This window comes from Mobula hypostoma, chromosome X1, assembly GCF_963921235.1.
Source record: "Mobula hypostoma chromosome X1, sMobHyp1.1, whole genome shotgun sequence".
Taxonomy (NCBI): Eukaryota; Metazoa; Chordata; class Chondrichthyes; order Myliobatiformes; family Myliobatidae; genus Mobula; species Mobula hypostoma.
Genome location: NC_086128.1, coordinates 7,981,230 through 8,006,673, shown reverse-complemented (window position 1 = coordinate 8,006,673; position 25,444 = coordinate 7,981,230). Strand labels below are relative to the sequence as shown.

The following is a 25,444-nucleotide window of genomic DNA, read 5'->3' as shown; positions in this document are numbered from 1 at the left end:
GCATCTACCTCTGTGAATTAAGCAAATTTACACCGGATTTGTGACTGGCTGAGAAGTAGCGACCGAATAAACAACGTCTACGAAACAAATAGCTGCTACAATGCAATTCATTACCCTGTCAACAGGACATACCATCGCAACTCAACTCAAGAAGTTAAAGCAATTTTCTCCATTTGCTTTGATGAGTACAACTTCAATAATATTTAAGAAATCAGCACCATCTAGGGCAAAACATTCTAAATATTCAATGCTTTTGAGCATCAGATACATGGATGGGAGGTGTATGGAGGGATATGGTCCGTGTGCAGGTCAGTGGGACTAGGCAGAAAATGGTTCGGCACAGCCAAGAAGGGCCAGAAGGCCTGTTTCTGTGCTGTAGTTTCTATGGTTCTATGGTTCTATCAACCTAACTATCTAGGTTAGTTTGAGATGACTCCAAAACTGATGACCACTGCTACTCAGAAACACGTGGCAGCAAGTACATGGAAACTACAGCTACTTCTCCAAGTCACACCGTGTTGATTTGAAAATAAGTGACTGAATTTGGAACACAGCTCAATACAGCACCATGGACTCTGTCTACACTTCTCACTGCCTTGGTAAAGCAACAGTCATTATCAATGGCCCCTCCCAACCCAGATATTCTCTCTTCTCCCTTTCCATCTCATACAGTGAAGGTGAACTTGACCTCACTGTCTAACTTGTCATGGCCCTTGCACCTTATTGTCTACCTGCACTACGCTATTTGAACAGTCAAATGTCTTATATTTCTGATCAGAAAGTTGCAAATACAGCCCAGGTTTTGAGGTTACTTTTGCTTTCTCTTATTAAAGTTCAGGAAATGGAACTTAAGTAAAAATATTAATTGCTTAAGAAGTGAAGTGACACTGACTAATCAATTTATCTTCCAATAAGACCATTCCATGCTAGACTTCATTACAGCATTGGTCAAAGTGTGAACAAGACAGATAAACTGCAGAGGTCAAGTGAGAAAGTCTGCACTTAGGTCTCAGGCAGCATTTGACCAAGTGTCGCATTTTGGGACTTTAAGTAATATTGAAGTCAGGGAGGAACAAAGGGAAAAGCTTCCTTTGGGTCATGTCCAGGAAAGGGAGATAGATGTGGCCATAGGAGGCCAGCCATCTCAGCTCCAGTGAAACAGGATCAGCTGGCTGAATAGCTTGCTCCTATATTGAGTTGCTCAGTGATTCCTGTCTTGGTCATCAAGCTTGTCAACATATCTAAATTCATATAGAAACTATATGAACACACTAATGGGTTAATTGATTTTGATCAGGGCATGAAGGAATACGGGGAGAAGGAAGGAGAATGGGGCTGAGAGGAAAAATGGATCAGCCTTGATAAAATGGCAGAGCAGACTCGATGGGCCAAATGCCTAATTCTGCTACTATATCTTATGGTTTTAACCGAATCCATATAATTTCAGTGCACCACAGCAAGTGTATTTTTCTTTAAGTAGATAAATGTTTTTAAATATGTGGAAGTGGCTTTAATGCCAAAAATAATGAGTTAAAATTTGGGTATTTGAAATGTATTTATTTATTTAGTGATACAGTGTGGAACAGGTCCTTCTGGCCCTTCGTGCCATGTCGCCTCAGCAATCCCTGACAAACTTAATTAACCCTTACCTAATCGGGGGACAATTTACAATGACTAATTAACCTACCTGGTACGTCATTGGACTGTGGTAGGAAACCAGAGGACCTGGGGATAACCCAGCTATTCTACAGAGAGGGTGCACAGAGACTCTTTACAGAACAGTGCCAAAAATGAGTTCTGAACTCCCGAACACCCCAAGATGTAATAGTGTCGCGCTAACTGCTACGCTACCATGCTGCCCAAATTGGAACTAAAATAAAGATTAAATGATGATATACAGTATGTAAATTATCATCAGCGAAGTATGGCATTAATTCCTTAGCCCATGGTGTGTACAACGTTAAAAACTAGAACACATAAACAATGAAAATGGAGCCTAAAAATAACACAAAACATTTCCTTACTGCATAGTAACAGCTGTAACATCCATTCAGTCTCAGTTTGTCCTGAAATTCTTTTGACCATTACCTACCTCCTGTTATTTCTTAAACATCTGTTATTTTAACAATGGTTTTAGTTACATCCCTATCAATAAATCCCTTTCTGGACACTTACAAGTACAGAATGTCAGCAACTTCTACAGAAACTCAATGTGTCCTTTTTCAGTTTGTGGACTAGCACACAAAGCATACCACAAAGAGAGCAGATTAATGTGTGTTTTCACCAGTGTTACTTGGTATTTATTACCCTGTCCTTCCAAGTACCTCTCTTTGCAGAAACTATTATCCTGATTAGAAACTCACCAGACATTATGTCCACAGATCTCTACAAACACTGCTTGAGAATCAGTTGCTTTGGGATATATTGCTGTAATCCTGGAATAGGGCACTTCTTTTGTTTGGGAAAGGAAATCAATGGTAAAATATGACCAAAAATACACCAAGACATTGATTTACTAATTACACATGCTCAAATAATTAAACTGTCAAAGTACCTTTACAGAATCCTGAGCAAAAGAATCAGTCCCTTATTCCACTGTGGATTAAATATAAATATTTCTTATAAACACAAGAGATCCTGCAGATGCTGGAAATCCAAAATAACACACAAAAAATGCTGGAGGAACTCAGCAGGTCGGAAGGGGAATAAACAGTTGATGTTTCGGGCCGAGACCCTTCATCAGAACTCAGAAATATTTGTTATAATTGTGGAATGAGTCTCCACCTAATGAAAATTGGTTAGTAGCAACACACCTTCTCATAGATATGTTTTTATTTATTTGGAGATACAGCACGGTAACAGACTCTTCGAGCACAATGAGTCCATGCCTCCCAATTACACCCATATGACCAATTAACCTACTAACTATTTGAAGAATGTCTAAAACAGCTTGTTGTTGAGCCCACTAGGGGATCAGCTGTGCTGGATTGGATGTTGTGCAATGATCCAAAGGTGATAAGAGAGCTTAAGGTTAAGGAACCCTTAGGGAACAGTGATCACAATATGATCAAGTTCACTTTGAAATTTGAGAGCAAGAAATTAAATTCCAATGTGTCGGTATTTCAGTGGAATAAAGGAAATTACAATGGCATGAGAGGGGAACTGGCCAAGGTTGACTAGAAAGGGACACTAGCAGGAAGGACAGCACAGCAGCAATGGCTGGAGTTTCTGTGAAAAATGAGGGAAGTACAAGACAGATATATTCCAAATAAGAAGAAATTTTTGAATGGAAGAAGGACACCACCATGGCTGACAAGTGAAGTCAGAGCCAAAGTAAAAGCAAAAGAGAGGGCAAACAAGAAAGCCACAGCCAGTGGGGAAGATAAAGGATTGGGAAGCTTTTAAAAACATGCAGAAGGGAACTAAGAAGGTTGTTAGGAAGGAAAAGATGAATCATGAAAGGAAGCTGGTGACTCAAATCAAAGAAGCTACTAAAAAAGCTTCTTTAAGTATATAAAAGGTAACAGAGAGTTGAGGGTAGCTATAGGACCAATAGAAAATGATGCTGGAGATATTGTAATGAGAGATGCAGAGATGGCAGAGGAACTGAATGCGTATTTTGCATCAGTCTTCACAGTGGAGGATATCTGTAGTATACCGGACATTCAAGAGTGTCAGGGAAGTGAAGTATGTGCAGTGAAAATTACGACTGAGAAGGTGCTCAGGAAGCTTAATGGTCTGACGGTGGATAAATCTCCTGGACCTGATGGAATGCACCCTTGGGTTCTGAAGGAAGTAGCTGGAGAGATTGCGGAGGCATTAACAATGATCTTTCAAGAATCGGTAGATTCTGGCATTGTACCGGATGAGTGGAAAATTGCAAATGTTACTCTGTTATTTAAGAAGGGTGGGAGGCAGCAGAAAAGAAACCATAGACCTGTTAGCCTGACATCAGTGGCTGGGAAGTTGTTGGAATCGATTGTTAGGGATGAGATTACAGAGTACCTGGAGGCACATGACAAGATAGCCCAAATCCAGCATGGTTCCCTGAAAAGAAAATCCTGCCTGACTAACCTACTGCAATTTTTTGAGGAAATTACAAGCAGGGTAGACAAAAGAGATGCAGTAGATATAGTGTACTTGGGTTTTCAGAAGGCCTTTGACAAGGTGCCAGACATAAGGCTGCTTAGCAAGATAAGAGCCCATGAAATCACAGGGGAGTTACTAGCGTGGGTGCAGCATTGGCTGATCGGCAGAAAACAGAGAGTGGGAATAAAAGGATCCTATTCTGGCTGGTTGCCGGTTACCAGTGGAGTTCCACAGGGTTCGGTGTTGGAACCGCTGCTTTTTACAATGTACGTCAATGATTTCGACTATGGGATTAATGGATTTGAGGCTAAATTTGCAATGACACAAAAATAGGTGGAGGAGTGGGTAGTGTTGAGGAAACAGAGAGCCTGCAGAGAGACTTAGATAGTTTAGGGGAATGGGCAAAGAAGTGGCAAATGAAATACAATGTTGGAAAGTGTATGGTCATGCACTTTGGTGGAAGAAATAAATGGGCAGACGATTACTTAGATGGGGAGAGAATTCAAAATGCAGAGATGCAAAGGGACTTGGGAATTCTTGTGCAGGATATCCTAAAGGTTAACCTCCAGGTTGAGTCGGTTGTGAAGAAGGCGAATGCAATGTTGGCATTCATTTCTAGAGGTATAGGATATAAGAGCAGGGATGTGATGTTGAGGCTCTATAAGGCACTGGTAAGACCACACTTGGAGTATTGTGTGCAGCTTTGGGTTCCTTATTTTAGAAAGGCTATACTGACATTGGAGAGGCTTCAGAGAAGATTCACAAGAATGTTTCCAGGAATGAAAGGGTTACCGTAAGAGGAACGTCTGGCAGCTCTTAGGCTGTATTCCCTGGAATTCAGGGGAATGAGGGAGAATCTCGTATCAACATTCAGAATGTTAAAATGCCTGAACAGATTAGGTATGGCAAAGTTATTTCCCATGGTAGGGGAGTCTATGACTTCAGGATTGAAGGATGCCCATTTAGAACTGAAATGCAGAGAAATTACATTAGTCAGAGGTAGTTAATCTGTGGAATTTTTGCCTCGAACGGCAGTGGAGGTCAAGTCATCAGGTGCATTTAAGGCAGAGATAGATAGCTTCTTGATTAGCCAGGGCATCAAAGGGTATGGGGTGAGTGCAGGGGAGTTGGGATGACTGGAAGAATTTGATCAGCCCATGATTGAATGGCGGAGCAGACTCGATAGGCTGAATGGCCTCCTTCTGCTCCTATATCTTATGGTCTTAACCTGTACCCAGAGCAAATCCTTGTGGTCATGGGGAGAACGTGCAAACTCCTTACAGGCAGCTGCAGGAAATGAATTGCTGCTGCTGCTGCAGCAAAGCATTACGCCAACCACTATGCAATTGTTCCGCCCCATCAGCTGCAGATTCTCCTCCACTCTCAAACCGTAAACAGAGTTTAAACCCTGGTATTCGCTACCTAACAGCACTGTGGCAGTATCCACAGTTAAACTGCAGCAATTCAAAATGACAGCTCAAAGGGTTACAGACAGACAATAAATGCTTGCTTCCGGAAAAATGAATTTAAAATACACTTTAATGGAATTGGGTGCTCTGAAAATCACTTGGTGTATGTTCAAATTATTTTTTTCTAAATGGGATAAAGAAACCCACTGTTATTCAAGGCTGATATAGTATCAAAGCGAAACACACAAAATGCTGGAGGAACTCAGCAGGTGAGGCAGCATTTATGGAAATGAACAGAGAGCTTTCGTTTCAGGATGAGACCCTTCTTCCGTATTGGAAAGGAAGGGGGAAGATGCCAGAATAAAAAGGTGGAGGGAGGGGAAGGAGGATAGCTAGAATGTGATAGGTGAAACCAGGTGGGTGAGAAAGGTCAAGGGCTGGACAGGAAGGAATCTGATAAGAGAGGAGAGTTGACCATGGGAGAAACGGAAGGAGGGAGGAAACCCATGAGAAAGTAATAAGCAGGCGAGAAGAGGTAAAAGGTCAGAGTGGGGAATTTATGATACAGTACCGTACAAATTTGTCACAAGTTAAAATAAAAGAAAAAGGTAATCGCTCTGCAAAGAAACATGAAAAAAAATCAGCACAAACATTCACTATTGCACTAATAAGTCTTAATCATAGTGTTCATATTAACAAACTTACTGTAATGCACAATTTGGGAACTGTCAAAGAATGCAATATAGCATGAACGTTTGCTGCTATAGAAAAACGCTGGTTAGACAGCATCCATAGACAGGTAAACAGAGTTAACACTTCAAGAAACAAAACTGGCAAGAAGCCTCCTCTCTCCATAGATGATGCTTGAGTAGCTGACTTGATGATGCCTGACTCAGCATTTTGTTTCATTTTAGACCTCCAGCTCTTTCAGGTTTTTGCTCCTGAGATTCATTAATGGTCAGCAAATTCATTTTCGACACAGGCTTCTGACATCAGAAACAGCAATACTACTTGCATCCTTCTTAACTCATTCAAAGTTTTTAAATGCATTTACTTTATTGCATCTGAAACTTATGTTGCTGTTATGGACAGTATCTCATTGGCTACTAAAAATGTTTAGACATTTAAATAGTAGTAGGTTCGAAACATCCTATCCTATTGACAGATTTGAAAAGATTAAGTCATAGTCACCTGGATTCTGATATCCCCAGGAAGATATTGTCTTGCTGAGATTCCCCTATAATGATGCTTCAGAAAGCACCCCTCTGATGTTGTAAACACAAGAGATTCTGCAGATGCTGGAAATCCAAAGCAACACACACAAAATGTTGGAAGAACTCAGCAGGTCAGGCAACATCCATGGTCTCTGATCTTGTGCCAGGTTAGACCTGGCAAGCATCTGAGATCCCACTGATTTCAAAAAGGACTGCACAGCAGTGAACTATGATGCATAGCAGAAATGAGGATTCTTTTTATTTATTCTTTAGTTTTAAATTTCAGTTATTTGCATTTCAACTTTTTCATTATTTACTCTTTTTCACCTTTAACTGTTTATTTAATTATTTAATTTCATTCTTTTTTAAATATCTCTGCATTTCAGGAATATTTACAGAAACAATAAAATTACAGTACTTGTCAACCTGTGTCTATCTAAAAAAAGATACCATTCGATCCAAGTCATCAAAAACCTCCTTCCTGAAGACAGCCTGCCATGTATGTAATAAAGATTGGAAACAGCACATTGCATCTACCTACTGTGCCCCGCACTGAAATGTCACATGTGCATTTATGCTAACCTTGGTATGAAGCCAATTATAATTGATTGGGAAAACTTAAGATAATCCATCTGCACAGCACATTAACAGCAGTAGTTGGAAGCAGTTTTTCTACTGCTCCTTGGCAGCAAGCTAGAATGTCAAAAAGTTAAACATAACTCATTGAAGGCACACTTGTTAAAATAAAAACAGGAAAATTGCCAGAAATATGCAGCAAGTCAAGTTCCATCTGTAGAGAGGCAGAGGATAGAAAAAGGGATGGCGGTTGTACGCCTTGTTGGGGGTGTGAGACACAGTCCTGAACAAAAATTGAGGAAGGGCTGGATGCAAGGGTGCTGTGGCTTAAGAGTAAATTTGATAACACTTCTGCTGGGTTAGATAGAGGATTAGAGGAGGAACAATTCAGAGCATGGGCTAATCAAACATAGTGGGTAGGGGTAATATCAGTGACGGAGACCCCTACAATGGGCAGAGAATCCCAGAATCCCAAATAGGACTGCAATGTGACTTAGTTGCCTTGAGCCGCTAGTTGCTCCAGGGACAATTTATCCAATCTAATCCAAAATACTCCCAAAATTTCCTGATTCCAAATTGAATCACAAATAATTCAATTTGGCACACACCTGCTGTGTATATTGTGGCAGATGCACAAACGCAAAACGCTGGGAAACACAATCAAATTTTCATAATTATACTAAGTGACTCATTCATTTTGTGTTACGTCTATGCTTGTGTGTGTGTGTTTTTTAAATCTAGCGCTTGATATCTAGCACTAGTATCAGACATAGCAGTAAATAAATAGCAGTAGTGAGTGAGAAGTGTGTTTAGATATCAATATAATAATATCCAATAGTCTGGCATCTGAGTCCTGAGGGTACAGGATTTTTGGATTTTCACTGCAACTGCACACTGGCTGCCACACCCGCTCTGCGATGGAGCAAAGCATCTCAGAAGCAGGTGGAAATACAGTGCTTTCCTTGCCGATCAACCCTGCACTCCTATCCCAGTTACCAGCTTTACTTTTAACCATGCTCATCCACCACACTTCCCAGTGTGAAAAACTCCCACAATGACACCATCAACAAATAGTCAATGCCAGAATTTGCTGTTGATAACTGCAAGTACAGAGGAGATCCAGAAAGTACAACAAAGAGACAGCAGGAAATACACTCATGGCTAATATACGAGGGGCATTTAAGGTTGTTGAACAGTATAAGCAGAAGATAGTTGAAGGAAGTGTGGTACCAATTCGAGACCAAGCTAAGATTCTCTTATGCAAACACTACATGAATAGCAACACAACTCAAAGTTGCTGGTGAACACAGCAGGCCAGGCAGCATCTCTAGGAAGAGGTACAGTCGATGTTTCAGGCCGAGACCCTTCGTCAGGACTAACTGAAGAAAGAGCTAGTAAGAGATTTTGTAACCTAGTAAGATTTCTTACTAGCTCTTTCTTCAGTTAGTCCTGATGAAGGGTCTCGGCCCGAAACGTCGACTGTATCTCTTCCTGGAGATGCTGCCTGGCCTGCTGCGTTCACCAGCAACTTTGATGTGTGTTGCTTGAATTTCCAGCATCTGCAGAATTCCTCGTGTTTGCGTTTTTAAGTGCCATACTTTGCTGGCTTTGAGAGGAAAAAAACAATATGGAAATTACCCAAAGCACATGACTCCACCAAAGACAAGAACTGTATTTATAGAGTTCTGTTCACTACCCTTTGCATTCAGATCTTTGGAGAAGTACACAAATCCTCAACCCTTCTGACACAGAAATGAGCAAATAATCATTGAGCATATTCTCAAATAAAAATAGAAAATACTTGAAATACTTAGCTGATTGGACAACATCTGTGGAAGAAACAAAGTTAACTTTTTAAATTCGAGACTGTTTCTCTTTCCACAGTTGATGCTTGGCTTGCTGAGAATTTCCACCATCTTCTGTTTTATTTCAACTTAAGAAGTGAGGGCTTATACATTTGATCCAAGTAAATTGCTAATAAGGTATAAGGAACAGGAATCATGTGGTTTATAGTCAGCTACTTTCTCTTTAGCTTATTAAGAACAGGACTGAAAGGGGCAGAAAAGGGCCAAGAGCACTTACGACCTGCTCTGCAATGCATCCTGATCATGGCTGATCTGCCTCAATTTTCTAGCAAGATCTCAACATCAATCGATTCTCTTTCATGTCTACAGATTTATCAGTCTGTGTTGTCCGAAAGTCTAGAAAATACGATCCTGTTCTATTTAATTTTGCCTAATGAATGCTTGTCGATATAATGTATTTAACCACTAATTACACGTTGCAACCTTGTTGATCAACCTCCTGTGTGAACTTTCAGTAAATACCTTCTGAAAATTCAAATACACATCTGTTTGTTCCTCCTTATCTATTCCACATGTTACATCCTCAAAGTAGTTCCAGGAGATTGATCAAAATGATATTCTTTTAATAAATCAATGTTGGCCCGGCTTAATCCATCACTTCAAGGATTATAACCTCTTTTATAGATTCCAGGATCTTTCTGTCCGCCAAGGTCAGACTAACAAGTGGGTACTTAACCAGTTTCTTTCTTCCTCCTTTCTTAAATAGTTGGGTCACATTTGCTATCCTCCATTTAAGAGAAATAAATCCAGAAATCTTTCAAATTTGGATGATGATGATCAGAGCATCCATCAACTCCAAAGATGCCACCAGCAAAACTCTGGGACTTATCAGCTTTTGGGCTTACCAACTTTTCTGGGACTACTTTTTGACCAATATTTAGTTTATTCAGTTCCTCATCTTGGCTGGACGCTGGGTTCACCAATATACTGTATATCTGACAGGATTTGTGGGTTTTTTTCTCTGGAGACGAGTGCAAAGCAACTGGTTAATTCTTCTGCCACTTCCATATTCTCCATTATAATTTTTCCTGCCTCTTTTATAAAGGAACCTGCATTTGTCCTTGTTAGTATTTTTTTTTATGCAACTATAAAGGCTTTTACAAACTGTTTTTAAGGTTCTTGCCAGCTTGATTTCATATTATACTTTCCCTTTAGTATTTTCTAGGTCAGCTCTATTCTGCTGATTCCTAAATTGTTCGCACTCTCAGTCCCCTAGAAATAACATCCCTGGCAATTTCATAAACTGCTTCCTTAAATCTATCACCTGGGTAAGAGTGAAAGAATCTGCAAGGGTGGGGTGTGGCAGGGAGAGAAGTTTACGGGGAAAATTAGAGGCAGAATGAGAATGTTCTCAGAGCTGGCACAGACTTGATGGGGTAAATGCCTTCCTTCTATGTTGTCAGGAAATATGAAAAAAATGAAAAAGGTGCTGCAGAGATTGAAAATTATTTGTCAAAGTCATTCATAAGTATTTTACCGTACTAATGCTGAAATATTACAGTGGTGTTAGCTAAGGAAATTCACAATTTTGACTTAACAACAATAAAGGAATGGTGAGGTTTGTCCAAATGTAGGAAGTGTATGATTTCCATAGGAACTTGGAGGTTGCTATGGCAATCAAATCAACCAACATCTATTGGTCAACTGACAACCAATTCCAGGCTGACTTTCACTAAATAAATACTTGTATTTTGGGAAGTACCATTGAGTTTTGAGATCTTTGTAGCTGTGTGGTTTTACTGAATAAAGGTTTATTTCATGTTCTGGTTTTGCTCTGCCTCATGGCTCAGGGTTTCATCATTAGTTATAGGCAAGCAAACAGAATAAATTGGTGATGAGGGGCTGTATTATATTGACATAGCAATTTCAGCAGTAGACATACACGCAATTATAAAACAGCAGCAAGCTCAATTGACACGGTCCAGCTGAAGTTAATCGAAACCTTGACTAGCAGGTTATCAGTGAGTTCAACAATGACAGTGTCAAATAGAGAACAGAGTTCATGTGAGCATGGTTCAAATGTCATGAACATACACAGTATTTCAGGTTGAGTTTGCCAGTAAAGACAATTCATGGAAGACACATACTTTGCTCTGAAAATTGGGTACATGAGCATTATTTCAACTTCATTCTGCCCAAGACCCCATGTTTTCTATAGTTTGATGAAACAGCCTGACAGCTAACAAGCATTTTTGGAGAGCAGTCATCTTTCTTCAGTGTTCAGTACCAATGCTTAAAACTCATTAAACATGATGCCGATGGGTTCATCACATATGCCAGTGTCATCAATTGCGAACGTGAAATGTTCAAACTGGTTAACATGACTAAATCACAGTTCAAATGCCTGGCTTTTATTTGCAGACTTCAGGCACCTAGTGATACAGACATTCACAAATGGCTCCTGGCCAGACTGGAGCAAGACCCCGATATGACTCTACAAACTGTCACTCAAACACGATTCCAACCTGGTCAAATAGAACCATCTCAATGTAGTTTCCAGTGACCCAGGACATCATCACTTGGTAGGTCTCCAAGAAGCCACACACAGTTTGTTCGAACTGCGGTGCATGGTGTTATTCAAAAAACTGCCAATAAAAAAAAACACATTTGCAGCAAATGCCAATGACGTGGTCACAAAGAAGGCCTTTGATGTCCTTTAGTGTCTTCTAGACAAGTGAAGCACAAGTGCAGGAAGTTTCAAAAGCCATCAAAACCTACAATAAGTTTAATGGTCACTTTGTAAATTGACTTTGCTCCCAGGAATGTCAATGTATTTATCAACAACCAGTTTGGCAGGCTACAACTCCATATGGTGTTATACATCACCATTATCTCCAAATGTATGTGGCGGGCATTTGGATACCCACCAACTCATCACTCTGCCTGCAGTTCTTCGGGTGGAACGCTCCAAGCTGATTGGTGAACTTCACTGCATGGTGAAGCTGAATGGCAACCAAGTCAATGGTGTGTGCTACTTAACAGACCAGTCAGATTTGAATGTCCCTTCGCAATTGATAAGCTTGATCTCTGGAGCATCCCTCTGGATGAGGTCTGTACAAAGATATTAACCATACCACTATCAGTACGTGAGATCATACAACAAAAGCTGCAACAGCACCTCTTCCTACAGATGCTGCCTGGCCTGCTGCGTTCACCAGCAACTTTGATGTGTGTTGCTTGACAGCACTATGCAGCAGTGTTTCAAGAAGGTTTAGGTTGCTGCACAAAACTGCAGGCAGAACTCCATCTCCATCCAGTCTTCTGTCCTAAAATACTGGTATCATACACGGTCTTACTAATCGTGGACCAAGAGCTAGAGCGCCTGCAACAAGGTGGTGTAATCAAAGCTGTTAACTACTCACGCTGGGCAGCTCCTATAGTCATTAACAAGAAAGCCAACTGTACAGTGAGGTTGTGTGCAGACTTCTCAATGCAGCTCAGGAGACACAACAGTGCCAGCAGATCTCTTTGTAAAGTTGAACGGTAGTCGCTACTTTGCGAAGTTGAACTTATCTGAAGCCTACCTCCAAGTAGAAGTGGCAGAAATTTCACAGGAGCTTCTCACCATTATAGCACATAAGGGGTTGTTTTCCTTCCTCCATCTGCCTTTCAGGGTAAAGATGGCTCCTTCAATTTTCCAACAGCTTATGGACACTATACTCAGTGGTATTGCCGCTTACCTTGATGACATCATGGTGATGGGCACAGATCAGATAGAACTATGCCAATGCCCTGACCATGTTTTAAACAAACTACAAGACTTTGGATTGCAACTTTGGGCAGAAAAATGTAGCCTCCTGAAGTCTCCAATCAAGTATCTGGGATCCATCATTGATGAGCACAGTCACTGCCCAAAAACAGATCCCAAAAACATCACTGCTATCTTAAAGATGCCTCCAACATCCAATGTCAGCACTTTACAATCATTTTTGGGCATGATTAGTCATTATTCAGCATTTCTCCCAGCAATGCACAGGCTGAGAGAGCCACTCAATGGCCTGCTCAACAAAGGTGCTACGTGGAAATGGTCCAAGCAATACCTAGAGGCTTTTGATCAGGTGAAGAATATGCTGTCATCCAACTTTCTCTTAACGCATTTCAACCCAGAGTGACAATCATCATCATGATAGATGTGTCCAACTACAGGGTGGGAACTGTCATATTTCTTTATCTTCCCTACTGCTTCCTAAAAAGCTGTCATGCATGCAGCCAGATCACTGACTACAGCAGAAAGGAGCTATGGACAAATCACGAAGGAAGCCTTATGCTTTATGGCAGACGATTCACTCTCCTTACTGATCACAAGCCACTGTTGTCCATCTTCAGGTTTAAGAAAGACCATATAACCATATAACAATTACAGCACGGAAACAGGCTATCTTGGCCCTTCTAGTCCATGCCGAACTCTTACTCTCACCTAGTCCCACCAACCTGCACTTAGCCCATAACCCTCCATTCCTTTCCTGTCCATATATCTATCCAATTTAACTTTAAACGACAACATAGAACCTGCCTCAACCACTTCTGCTGGAAGCTCGTTCCACATAGCTACCACTCTCTGAGTAAAGAAGTTCCCCCTCATGTTACCTCTAAACTTTTGTCCTCTAGCTTTCAACCCATGTCCTCTTGTTTGAATCTTCCCCACTCTCAATGAAAAAAGTCTAACCACGTCAACACTATCAATCCCCCATTGAGACATTCCGGTGTGTACATCTAACTGTCTGCAGAGGTGGGCAACGGTGTTTTTAGCCTACAATTTTGAAATCAAGTACACATCAAACCAGGAACTTGGTCAGGCAGATGCCTTCTCCAGACTTATAAATCAGCAGGTTACTGAAAGTGAAGATGCAGTTATGGCTGTGATTTCAATTGATTGCAAAGTCCACGGTGTTGTATCAGATGCTGCTGAAGGTCTTCTGGTCACAGTCGACAAGATCAGAGCAGAAATGGCTGAGGAAGATGTCGTACCCTTTTAACGACATCATACATCGCTCTCAACTGTGGACTTCTGTCTAATGTTTGGAGGCAGAATAAAGATTCCACAAACATTTTGACCAAAGGTACTGAAACAATTCCACCTTGATCACCTGATCAATCAAATGAAAGCAATGACAAGAAGCATTGTGTACTCGCTGGGCATTGATGAAGGTATCACATGCGCATGCAAGCAGTGCACTCAGTACTCTATGGCAGTAAAGAATCCAAGTAGAGCTGATCCACAACCATAGCCTCAGGCTACCAGACCTTGGAGTCCAGTACATATTGACTTCACTGGCCCAATCTATGGGTATACTTACCTCGTTCTGGTTGACACCTATTCCAAATGGCCAGTTGTATTACCTAAGAAGTTAATAACCACAGAAACTGCTATTCAGTAGCTGCTATAGATCTTCATCCACTTTGGGATAACAGAAACGCTTGTTTCTGACAACAGAACTCAATTTAGTTCACAGCACTTTGCTGAAATCCACTAGAACAGTGGAATCATCCACATCCACTCATATCATTCACAATCCAACAGACAAGCAGAAGGGTTTGTGGATCCCTTCAAATGGTCACTTCTAAAATCAAGAGAAGAGCATTGGCTGAGGCTCTCCAACACATTTCTGCTGACTTTATGAATTACACTGCATCCAGGCCTCAAAGGTGAAGTCTCCAGCTGAAGCACATTTGGGTAAGAAAACTGCACACAGTGTTGGATGCAATGCTGCCACAGCATCAACCATCCAAGACAGCAGATAGTCAGGTGCACAAAGTCAGCCACACAGACCTTGGTCAACGGATGAAGTCATTCAGGTCTGGAGCTGTAGTGTGGGCCAGACAGTATCCCAATGGGCAAGAACTCTGAAAACGAATAGGGAAAGTGCTCTACAAAGTAATCATGGACAGACTTCGCTGGCATTGCCACATCAACCAGTTGTGGCCACATGCTCTTGAAGTCACAACAAGTTGATCGGGCAGATTATTGAACACAGAGTTAAACCTTCATCTCCTCCTGGAAGAGCTCGATTTAACCCTGACCAGCCCAATCACCAGTCCTATGCAAAATCACGACAAGAAAGTGACAGCCTGCAACCACCAAGAAGTACTGATCACCAGCATAAGCCAGTTCTAATCCAAATCAACCATCAACTCAAATCCTACAGGATTTCAAGAGGGTGGTATTATGGCAAGCCAACACAACCAACGTCTATTGGTCATGTTACATACCCCGTGGGTATCTTGTGACTATCTTATGAGCATGATGTAATGGTCTTGTGGAGGTCACATGATGTAATTTTCCTGCCAGTGTGAGGTCACGTGATGACTTGTTCTCAACAGGTATATAAAGGGAAACCCTGGTGACGCAGTTTAGTTTTGTGTTAGTTCGTTATGCTACTCCGTTATGCTGCGTATTTGTCATGATGCAGTTTCATTTTAAAATGGAGTTTTTCTGTCTATTTTAAGGTGCAAAGATTGATGCTGGCAGTTTTGCCAATTGCTGGCAGGGTTATATGTGTTGCATCTATAATTTTCCCTTTTCAGTAGTATTGGAGAGTGAAGACTTTATTAAAGGACGGGAACCTGAAGGATCCGAATAAAGTTGGAGTCGTTTGGCGGCTTTATAAAGGATCGACCTTATTGAGGATTTGTTTCAGAAATGGTGACCTATTATCTGAGATAACTCCTGCAAGAGCAGGGAAGTTTGAGCAGCGTCTACTAGTCAGCAAAATGTCAGTTCCTTTAAGCCATTTTATTTCCTTCGTCGTGAATCCTTTGGAGAATCAGCAGTAACGTCACGTCTTTGAAGAAATCCGTTTCCAGAGAAGTCTCTCCTTATTGACTGTGTAAATCACTTGGACTCTCGAATTTACCATTTTAAGACTAGGTTCGAATTTACCACCTTAAGAACTGTTCTCGCATTTACCCTTTTCAGAACTGTTCCAGAGTTGCCTTATAGCAGTTAGCTTCTGGTTAAGTTAGTCATTGAATATTTTTCGCTATTATTGAGCAGAATTTAATAAATGTTTATGTTTGTTTATAAAACATGCCTCAATTGATAATTCATTGTTGCCGATCATGTGACAGTCAGCTGACAACCAACCCCAGGCTGAGCTTCACTAATTAGTTATTGTTCCTACCAAAGCCTTGAATGTCCTTGGGTAAACTAGTTAAGTAGTTGTGCTTTGGAATGTTCTGTTGAGTTTTGAGATCTTTGTAGCTGTGTGGTTTTATTGAATAAAGATTTTGTTATAAGCTTTGTTATAAGTGATAACTTATAGTTATAAGTGAGTGAATACTACAGAGGTTATGGTCTCCCCATGCACATGCAATCTCCATTTAAGCAAGACGTCATGGGCTAGAAGTCCAACAAAGTGTGACACACTGTACTGCAGGCATGGTACACAAGTTGTGGAAGCAGTAGACTTTACTTTATGCCATTGGATATGGTGCCAATCAAGCTGGCCATTATACCTTGGATTGTGCCAAGGTTCTTGTGAAAATTTCACCCAGCAGGGAAATGGTGAATATCTTACCTTAAGACTAGCAGACAATTTAAAAATGTTTACAAAAAGTAAAACTAGAAGAATTTTAAAAGGAGATGTCAGGGGTAAGTTTTTTTACGCAAAGAGTAGTGAGTGCGTGGAATGGGCTGCCGGCTATAGTGGTGGAGGCGGATACGATAGGGTTTTTTAAGAGACTCTTGGATAGGTACATGGAGCTCATAAAAATAGAGAGCTATGGATAACCCTAGGTAACCTCTAAAGTAAATACATGTTCGGCACAGCATTGTGGACCGAAGGGCCTGTTTGGTGCTGGAGGTTTTCTATGTTTCTATGTTATGAATCAATGAAAACACATGACTAGGGGTGAAAACAAAGGTTTGAACTCACAATGAGAAAAGTGTTTTTGGGATATATCCACAATGGTTTCCATTAATAATGTGCTGCACAGAATCACTCTTTAATACATTGATCATCATTTGCCTTACCAGCTCCATCAGAAAATATTATTGTTCTCTTCCCATATCAACCCATAATTTTCCCCACAATATTTATCCTATTTCAATTTAAAAGTTAATATTGGTGTTACTTCAATATGAACAAAATTACAGCTATTCTGCAGTTTCTTTTGTGTGGAATACATTTCAAGCAGTTTTATTATGATGCATTTACGTGACAAAAATGTTCCCTATGATGTTAATAGCCCAATTCCAATAATGCTAACTCAGTCCAGTATATAGTTTACAATAACAGAAGTAGTTACACATTGCCCGATAAATCCATACCTGATTTTCATCCTGTTCTTCCATACTGTATTCTGTGTTTGTTTGTACTTCTGAGGCTTTATCTCCCAACAGAAAGCCTAATCGGGTCATTAGTGTATTTGCAGCCTCATCAACCGAGGGTGGGGGTCCAAGTTCCTGTTCTGAGTCACCTGTGCAGAAAGACAAAAATAGACCAATGAAATGAAGTAAAATCACAGATGAAAGAACAATTGGATGGTGCATGCTATGATGGAGCAGTGCCTCTGACCAACAGTTGTATCACTAATTAACACAGTGTGCTGTAATATCTGTACAGAAGCAGAAATGGGAGCTTGCACTTGGTTTGATTTCCCTGCAAAATGATTGAACACTCATAAATTTGTCCTGCACACAGTACCGAGTGGATACTAAACATGAATATGTGCTTACACAAATAAGTATTCTGATTTACAATCATCTTTATACAACTAGAAAATATTTAAAGCTTAAATGAATACAAAATTCATTGCAATACTCAACATTATGGAAGTTTATTGAAGTACTTGAAGGAATTCTTCAAAATAGCCCAAAAGACCCTTTTGTTCTTAAGCACCACCTAAACATCATTTCAAAAACTATAATATACATTGCCTGTCGAGAAAGCAAGACAAAAGCCGTAACCAGTTTACCCCACTTGTACTGAAAGAAAAAGGAACCTAGGAAATTGTAAACAGGTTAATTATAGCTTGGAGGTTTCTTAACACAGAGAATGCATGATATCTGTGGGATATGTGAACAAACAGAGCTTCTATAATTTTTCATTAATGGTAATATGACTTATTCAAAACAGACACAGGACATGAAATAATCTATGCATACATGATGTCCATCAGCACAAACTGTTTTTGCAGTTTAACCTGAAAGGCGATGAACCTAACAAATAGTTTCCAGTAGTCTGATCTATGAGCATATTGAAGATAAAAGCAGCTGTGCCTACAGAATGAGTATATTAACATAATTATTTGGGTGCAACTGCCTATAAATACCATCTTGCCATTGTATAGTATTTTCAGTTGTCATCTGAGATGCTGATATATTTTTCACCTTTCATTATTATTACCCTGATAACCCAAAGAGAAACAAAAGGAAACACAGAATTGCTGTTATGAGCAGTGTAGAATATACTTAAATGCATAGAAATAGAAAGGGGCTCAAATACCTCCCTAAACCTGATCAGTTACTCAGACCTGCTCTTTGTAGAGTTCCATGGAGAAAATGCAGTTTGTTTATGAGACCATTTCGTTTCACTACAATCTGTGGTATTTAAAAATCACTTAGGCTCTGTGTCATCCTCTGGCTCCCCAAAGCACATAAGGCACCATCCATCTGCTGTCACATGCCCTGTTGTAGATGCAATTAGGACTGCAGCACTTTCATGGTTGCGGAAAGGACACCTGCTCAGGCTGATGGCTCAGATTCTTCTATGGCTCACAAAACAAATATATGCCTTGCATATTAATTATCTGACAGCATCTGTATTTTCCACTGCTAAAAAGACAATGTTTTTATACACATGCTGCCATTTTAAAATTTAAAACCTGTGACCAAATTGTTGAACTAACAAACCAATGTCAATGTATAAAAAAATAACTGAGGGGAAAGCCTACTTACTATTGAGAGTCACAGCATTAATTTGGAATGCAGCACTAAAGCAAAGACTAAATAGGGCTATAATTTTTAGTCTGTTATGTGTTTTGGTTCAGCTTTCACTCCCCCCCCCATCCCCTAGTGGCTTTCCTTTCATTGGTCTTGAGTTATTAAAATAAAATCACTGAAGTGATACTTCAACCTGCAGTCTCCATGAAGTGCAACAAAAGTGAAGCTGACCGTAATAATTAGTTTCGACCAGTTCACTTAATCATCAACTGTCCATTTCCTTCAATATCTGCTACCTGACAGCTGAGTTCCTTCAGTGTTTTCTCCAAACTTTACATTAATTACTTCTTTGTCAAAATTTTAGTTCTCGTTTGTGCAAAGTCAAAAACTATTTAGAGTGTGGTGCATGTATGTGGGCACCTCTGCTTTTATAGCCTTTTTCACTATTATCTCATCACTGTTTAAAACATCCTACAAATAAACCATCGGTGGTAGTGAACATTTTGGAAGCGACATTTGACATTCTGAAAGCAGAATGAATGAAAATGCAAATTGTACATGGTTGATATATAATATCATCATGTTGTTTTAATGAATAAATAAAGAGATTTTTCAGGCTGCCTTTGCAGAGTAGCTATTTCCCAATTTTATTAGTTGAATTCAAGTCCCAGGAATAAAAAAACATCCATCTCCAATTAATCCAATATCACTTAAACCACATTAACCAGAGGCCAGGTCAGGTTTACAGAGCGAAGGAAGAAAGGAGAGAAAACTAATTCAAGGGTTACAAATGGATATCCATGGCGCGTCTTAGAAATATTTTATAAAATGTCCAAATATTAAGCATGTCTGGAAATATATAAATGAAGACAGCAGAAGGTGGTAATTAGCATGGATAAAGGGGTTACCAATGGAGAGCAGAAAATAAAGATGAAAGACATTGCCAGAGGAAAATTTAAACAAGTGGCAACTAGGAAGGTAAAGAATTCCGGAAAATGGAAGCATTATGTTTGAATGAACAGATCGTGATGAAAGCAGAGGAGGTGAAGAGTACTGATTTATTATTGCTACATCTACTGAGATACAGTGAAAAGTACAAGGGTCACAACAAGGTAGATTGGGAGATCAAGCGTTCACCTTTTAGCTTTCAAATCTGACAGCGGTGGGACAGAATCTGTCATTGAGTCTGGTGCTACATGTTTTGAAGCCTTTATATCTTCTGCCTAACAGGATATAGAGGGGAGAAGAGAGGTGAGTGGGGCTCTTGATTATATTGGGTGATTTCCTGAGGTAATGGGAAATTTCAATGGAGTCAATGACAGGGAGGTTGGTTTGCATGATGGACTGAGTAAAGAGAAGTTTGATGTTCCTGAGGATGCCAGGCAGGAAAAGATTGCTACAATATGAGGGGGCACAGCAATGAACATTTTGACTACTTAGGGTCAAGGAAGGCAGTGAGATTTAACTATAAAGAATTAGTGTGAAGATGCAGCAATCCTATTTTATATAAGTTCAAACTTATCGGAATTAATATGAGAATCAACAAGAAAAGGTGCTGAAAAGTTAATGTGCAGGTGATAAAAGCAAGAAATGTAGTTTCAAATGGATTTTAATGGAAGATCATTAAATGCTAACTCAATATCTCTCTCCACAGACTTTGCCCAACCAGTGAGTATTCTCACCATTGTTCTTTTTTATTATTCTACTTATTCGACATAAATACCTAGCATACTCTCCAGTCCAGGACCTGGCTGTACCCAACCACACAAAAAAATCAGATCACAGAAATTGCCCCGATCATCTTCCTCTGACCTCTACTATGAACTGAGGGGTCTGTGAACCCCAGGTTGAGAACCCCTGGAGTAGAAGAACTGCTCTTTCTAAGTACAGACACTCTCAGGATTCTGAAAATTGCCCATAACCCAAACTTTCTGCAAGTTAGAAATTCTGCCGGCTGAGAATGCAAATCAAACATTTTACACCCATTAAAATCCTACACGCACCCCGTGGCCTTCGAGCAGTGACAAGGAGGTTCTGGATTGCATTGAATTGAATTGAACTGTTGCTGTTAAGTTAACAAATTTCATGTCACATGCCAGTGATAATAAACCTGATTCTGATTCTGGATTGAATTTGTTTCATGTGTCCTACACATGTACAAAATAAGATGGTATTAAAATATAATTCACCTGTGTGTTCTGCTGTGCATGAGAATCTCTAGGTCCTTGATGTTAATCCCATTGCAGATTCATGCACTTTAATTTTATAATAACAGTTAGTAACATTCTCAATGGCCAATTGTATGTGCTATATAGCAGAGCAAAGCTGGCCAACAGCATCTAAATTATACATAAATTTAGACAGAGGCTATGAACTATTGATATGCTTTAAGACGTTAAAAGTCTGAACAGCAATAGCAAAATAGGAATGAGCATGTAATATCCTCGTATTAGAGAATGTACAATTACAATTCACTGCCAATGCATTAATATATTGTTAATTCAACAAGACTGACTGCCCCTTTAATAAAATTCTAGAAAATTAAATGTCACTGCTAACTACTTAAAAATAATTCATCAGAAATCTGCAAAGGCAGAGTGCTTCATCTCAGGAGACAGAATCAAAAGACAATCTGATCTTTCCTAAGAAAAGTCTCGCCATCTTGTCATTTTAACAGGTCCTTGTATTGAAAACACAATGCCCATAGCGCAACAATATTTTGCTCTGTACCAAAGGTAGCAAATATAGAGAATACAAGAGGAAGAGAGAATTCTCACATCTAGGCATTGTTCTATAATTCAATGAACATCTTTTGTGTTGATTGAATTAATTGCATTCTGTTCTTCAAAACACAGACAACATTTGATATTAATCCTCCCAGGATAGTATAATCTTTTTTAACGTACTTACCTGTTTTCTTATGTACAGCAACAATGATGTAATTTTTCTTGCACATTTAACAATAAGGCTTGAAGTAGTTGAAAGCCAAATTGGAAAACAAAGTCCCTTTAACCATTCAGTAGCAGCAGCGAATGCTCAAATCAAAGGGAGTACCTTGAACATCAGGGAGGGGAAGTCTGCTACAGGGATGTTACTCCCACTGTGAGCAATCTCATTAGCTAGAATTTCCAGCAGGCAAATAGATCCATGTTACTTGTTTATTTCAAAGGTTTTAGCATGAACATTCAAACACATATTATACAGAATTAGAAACCATCTAGCAAGTTTTAGCAACAAGTTCACTGAAAGATGAATTGATTCCCAGTGTGTGATAATTTTCTCCCCCCTTCAAGGGAGAGGTGGGGGGTGGGGTTACTCTAAGAACCTAAAGCAGCCATAGGTTGTGATCCATATTGGAATCAATGATGTAGGAATAAATTAGGATGAGGTTATGCGGGAAGATTACAGGGAGTGAGGCAAGAAATTAAAGAGAAAGGCATCAGAGGCAGTAATTTCTGGATTACAACTGGTGCCATGTTCCAGCAAGAACAGAAATAGAGCAAAGAGTTGAAGACAGCTGAAAAGAAAGTGCAGGAAGCAGGGTTTTAAAGTCTCGGGCAATGAAAATTTTTCGGAGAAAAGTGGGACTTTCTTAAGCAATCCCTTGGGGATACTTGCTTCCACTTCAATTCTGGGAATTGAAAAGTGTATTCATGTGATTTTGTTGCACATGGTTTTAACTGAACAATATCTTAGTCCAAAGGCAGATCTCCCAGCAACTGTTGCCTAAGCTACAGGGCACAAACATAGCATATAGATGTGGATGGAGACACATGCACATGATCTCTTTCCTTGTCTCCCCTTCGATCATTGCAATCCCTTCTCTCCTTCAGTCCCCTCCACTCCAGCTGCCTTTTGAAGTATCCACCCCTTCACTGCTTTTAAACCACTGTGCCTTTACTTTCCACCCTCAAATCCCCTGTTCCACCAGCGCTCTTCTCTTTTGCCATTCCAGACGTCCCACCCTGCAAAAACTCATTTCAGGGAGGTAGCACCATCAATTTGCAGGAGACTCCTGGAACTTCCAGGAGAGGTGGGATATCTGCAATAGAGTAGCTCCTTAGCAGCTAGCCAGCTAGTTTAAATAACGTTAGCTATGCTAATGAACGAATGACACCTGTTAAACTTACCTCAACATGTCTTTTACTTTTACATTTTAACCCACCATGGGCAATAGAAAAGTCACTGTTGCAAACAGTGCAGCGAGCAACACTGTCATTATTTTTGACCCTTATTAGGCAAGGGTACACTTTAGGATAGTCTGGGGTGACGTACGTTTTAGGTTTTCTTTTTTTGGATCTCTCTCTCTCTTGCACGCGCTCACTCTCTCTCTCTCTCGCGCACTCCCTCGCTCGCTTTCAAAAAATTGGTTTCCGGGATATTGTATATAATTTGCGGGCATCAGGGAGCCACTATTAACATGCGGGAGACTTCCAGAACTTCCAGGAGAGGTGGGATGTCTGCCATTCCCCCCAACTCACTGACTGATAAACATTTGCTTTCTCCTGGGGCGAAAAGGTCCCTCACAGGTGTCACAGTACTTCCTCTCTGACACTCATGCTTAATTGCTGTACCCCCTCACAACAGCCTACATTCTCTGGTAGCCATGACAGTCAAGTCCTAGAAAATCTCAAAGCTTCCCAGAAAACTTCAAAGAATCTTCAACAACCTACCCAATGTTGCCTGATGGTAGGCAGAGGTGGATTCACCCTGCAGGAGTACAAGCATCTCATTCCATTGCCATCAGATGCTCAACAGCATTGCTGCTGTTGTGTGACTGACTGAATGTTGGAGAGGCTTGCTCGCTTGCCTTTGACTCATCCGCATATCTCCAATTGCTTGTTATCTACTTCTTACTTGGAGCATTGTGCGAGTTGCTAATCCGTATTATACAAAGTATATTGAGACAGAACAAAAAGGATTCAAGGAACGTTTACAAGGATGTTACAAGAACCATGAGAACATAACATACAGAAGCAAGATTAAGCCATCCAGTCCCATGTTCTGTCCACCATTCAATAAAATTAAAGCTGATTTTATACGGCATCGATACTTACTAGTCTTATATCTCTTAAGTTGCTTTAAAAATTGAAGAACTATCAAACACTTTTCTGAATACACTAAATGGTTAGGATTCCACAGATTTCTTGGAAAGAGAGCTGAAACATTTACCAAACTTTGGGTGACGGATTTCTTCTCATCTCTAATCCAAATGGCTGTGATGGATATTCACTGTCTTTAGGCCAGGGTTTTTCACTTTTTTGCCAAGCTCAGCTTTCTAAAAACAGCAGCTACACTTCTAAAGATCAAAGTGTTGTTTTGAGTATGTTAAACTTCCAACTACTATTCTTTCGTTTGCTTCCTGCTGTAAATGTGCAGATCTGTGCTAGTCTTCGGTTCTTAATGTAAATGGCAAGCAGTAATCAGTTTGAAGTTAAAAAAACATCTTTGCTAACAATCATTGTTTATATAACAGACTTGCTGGCCCCACAGTGCCTGGTCTAACTGCTGAAGAGGTACAGTGTACGACAATGGTGTTATGTTAATTAGGTTTGTTTCAAACTAGACAACACTGGCTAAATTATTTCGTTCAAGGGAAGTTTTCAGACCAGATTGATACTATCACTTAGCACATCAAATAGCTAATCTGTTAAAAGTTGGAAGATTGTGTACTCAAAGAGTCAGCATTCACATCATTAATTGTGGGTACATAGAAACTCTGACTCCAGAAGCCTCTGGACCACTTTTGTTAAAAGGTATCTGAAAAAATATCACATGTGTGTGAAGTCACCCAAGTGGCAAAGAAACAGTATAAATATAGAGAGCAGTTCAAGCATTTTAGAAATGGTCCAGGAATATCGAGAATGACAGAAACACTAAGATACTAAAAGCATTTTAAAGTATATAAAGGGTAAAACAGAGCTGAGGGTAGATATACAACCAATAGAAAATGATGCTAGAGATATCGTAATGAGGGATGCAGAGGAACTGAATGCGTATTTTTCACCAGTCTTCTCAGTGGAACGTATCTGCAGTATACCGGACATTCAAGTGTGTCAGGGAAGTGAAGTATGTGCAGTGAAAATTATGACTGAGAAGGTGCTCAGGAAGCTTAATGCTCTGAGGGTGGATAAATCTCCTGGACCTGATGGAATGCACCCTCGGGTTCTGAAGGAAGTAGCTGGAGAGATTGCGGAGGCATTAACAATGATCTTTCAAGAATCGGTAGATTCTGGCATTGTACTGGATGAGTGGAAAATTGCAAATGTTACTCCGTTATTTAAGAAGGGTGGGAGGCAGCAGAAAGGAAACTATAGACCTGTTAGCCTTACATCAGTGGTTGGCAAGTTGTTGGAATCGATTGTTAGGGATGAGATTACGGAGTACCTGGAGGCACATGACAAGATA

General features: G+C 40.1%; 1 protein-coding gene across 6 annotated transcripts in view; it reads right to left on the bottom strand.

Moving 5' to 3' along the window:
- LOC134340122 (protein TANC2-like) overlaps nt 1–25,444 on the bottom strand; it is an 828,834-nt gene that overhangs the window by 263,944 nt on the left and 539,446 nt on the right. For all 6 annotated transcript variants that reach the window (XM_063036995.1, XM_063036994.1, XM_063036997.1 and 3 more), the window contains one exon: nt 17,423–17,571. In XM_063036995.1, the coding sequence (XP_062893065.1) occupies nt 17,423–17,571 (149 nt within the window). The remainder of the gene's footprint in view (nt 1–17,422; nt 17,572–25,444) is intronic.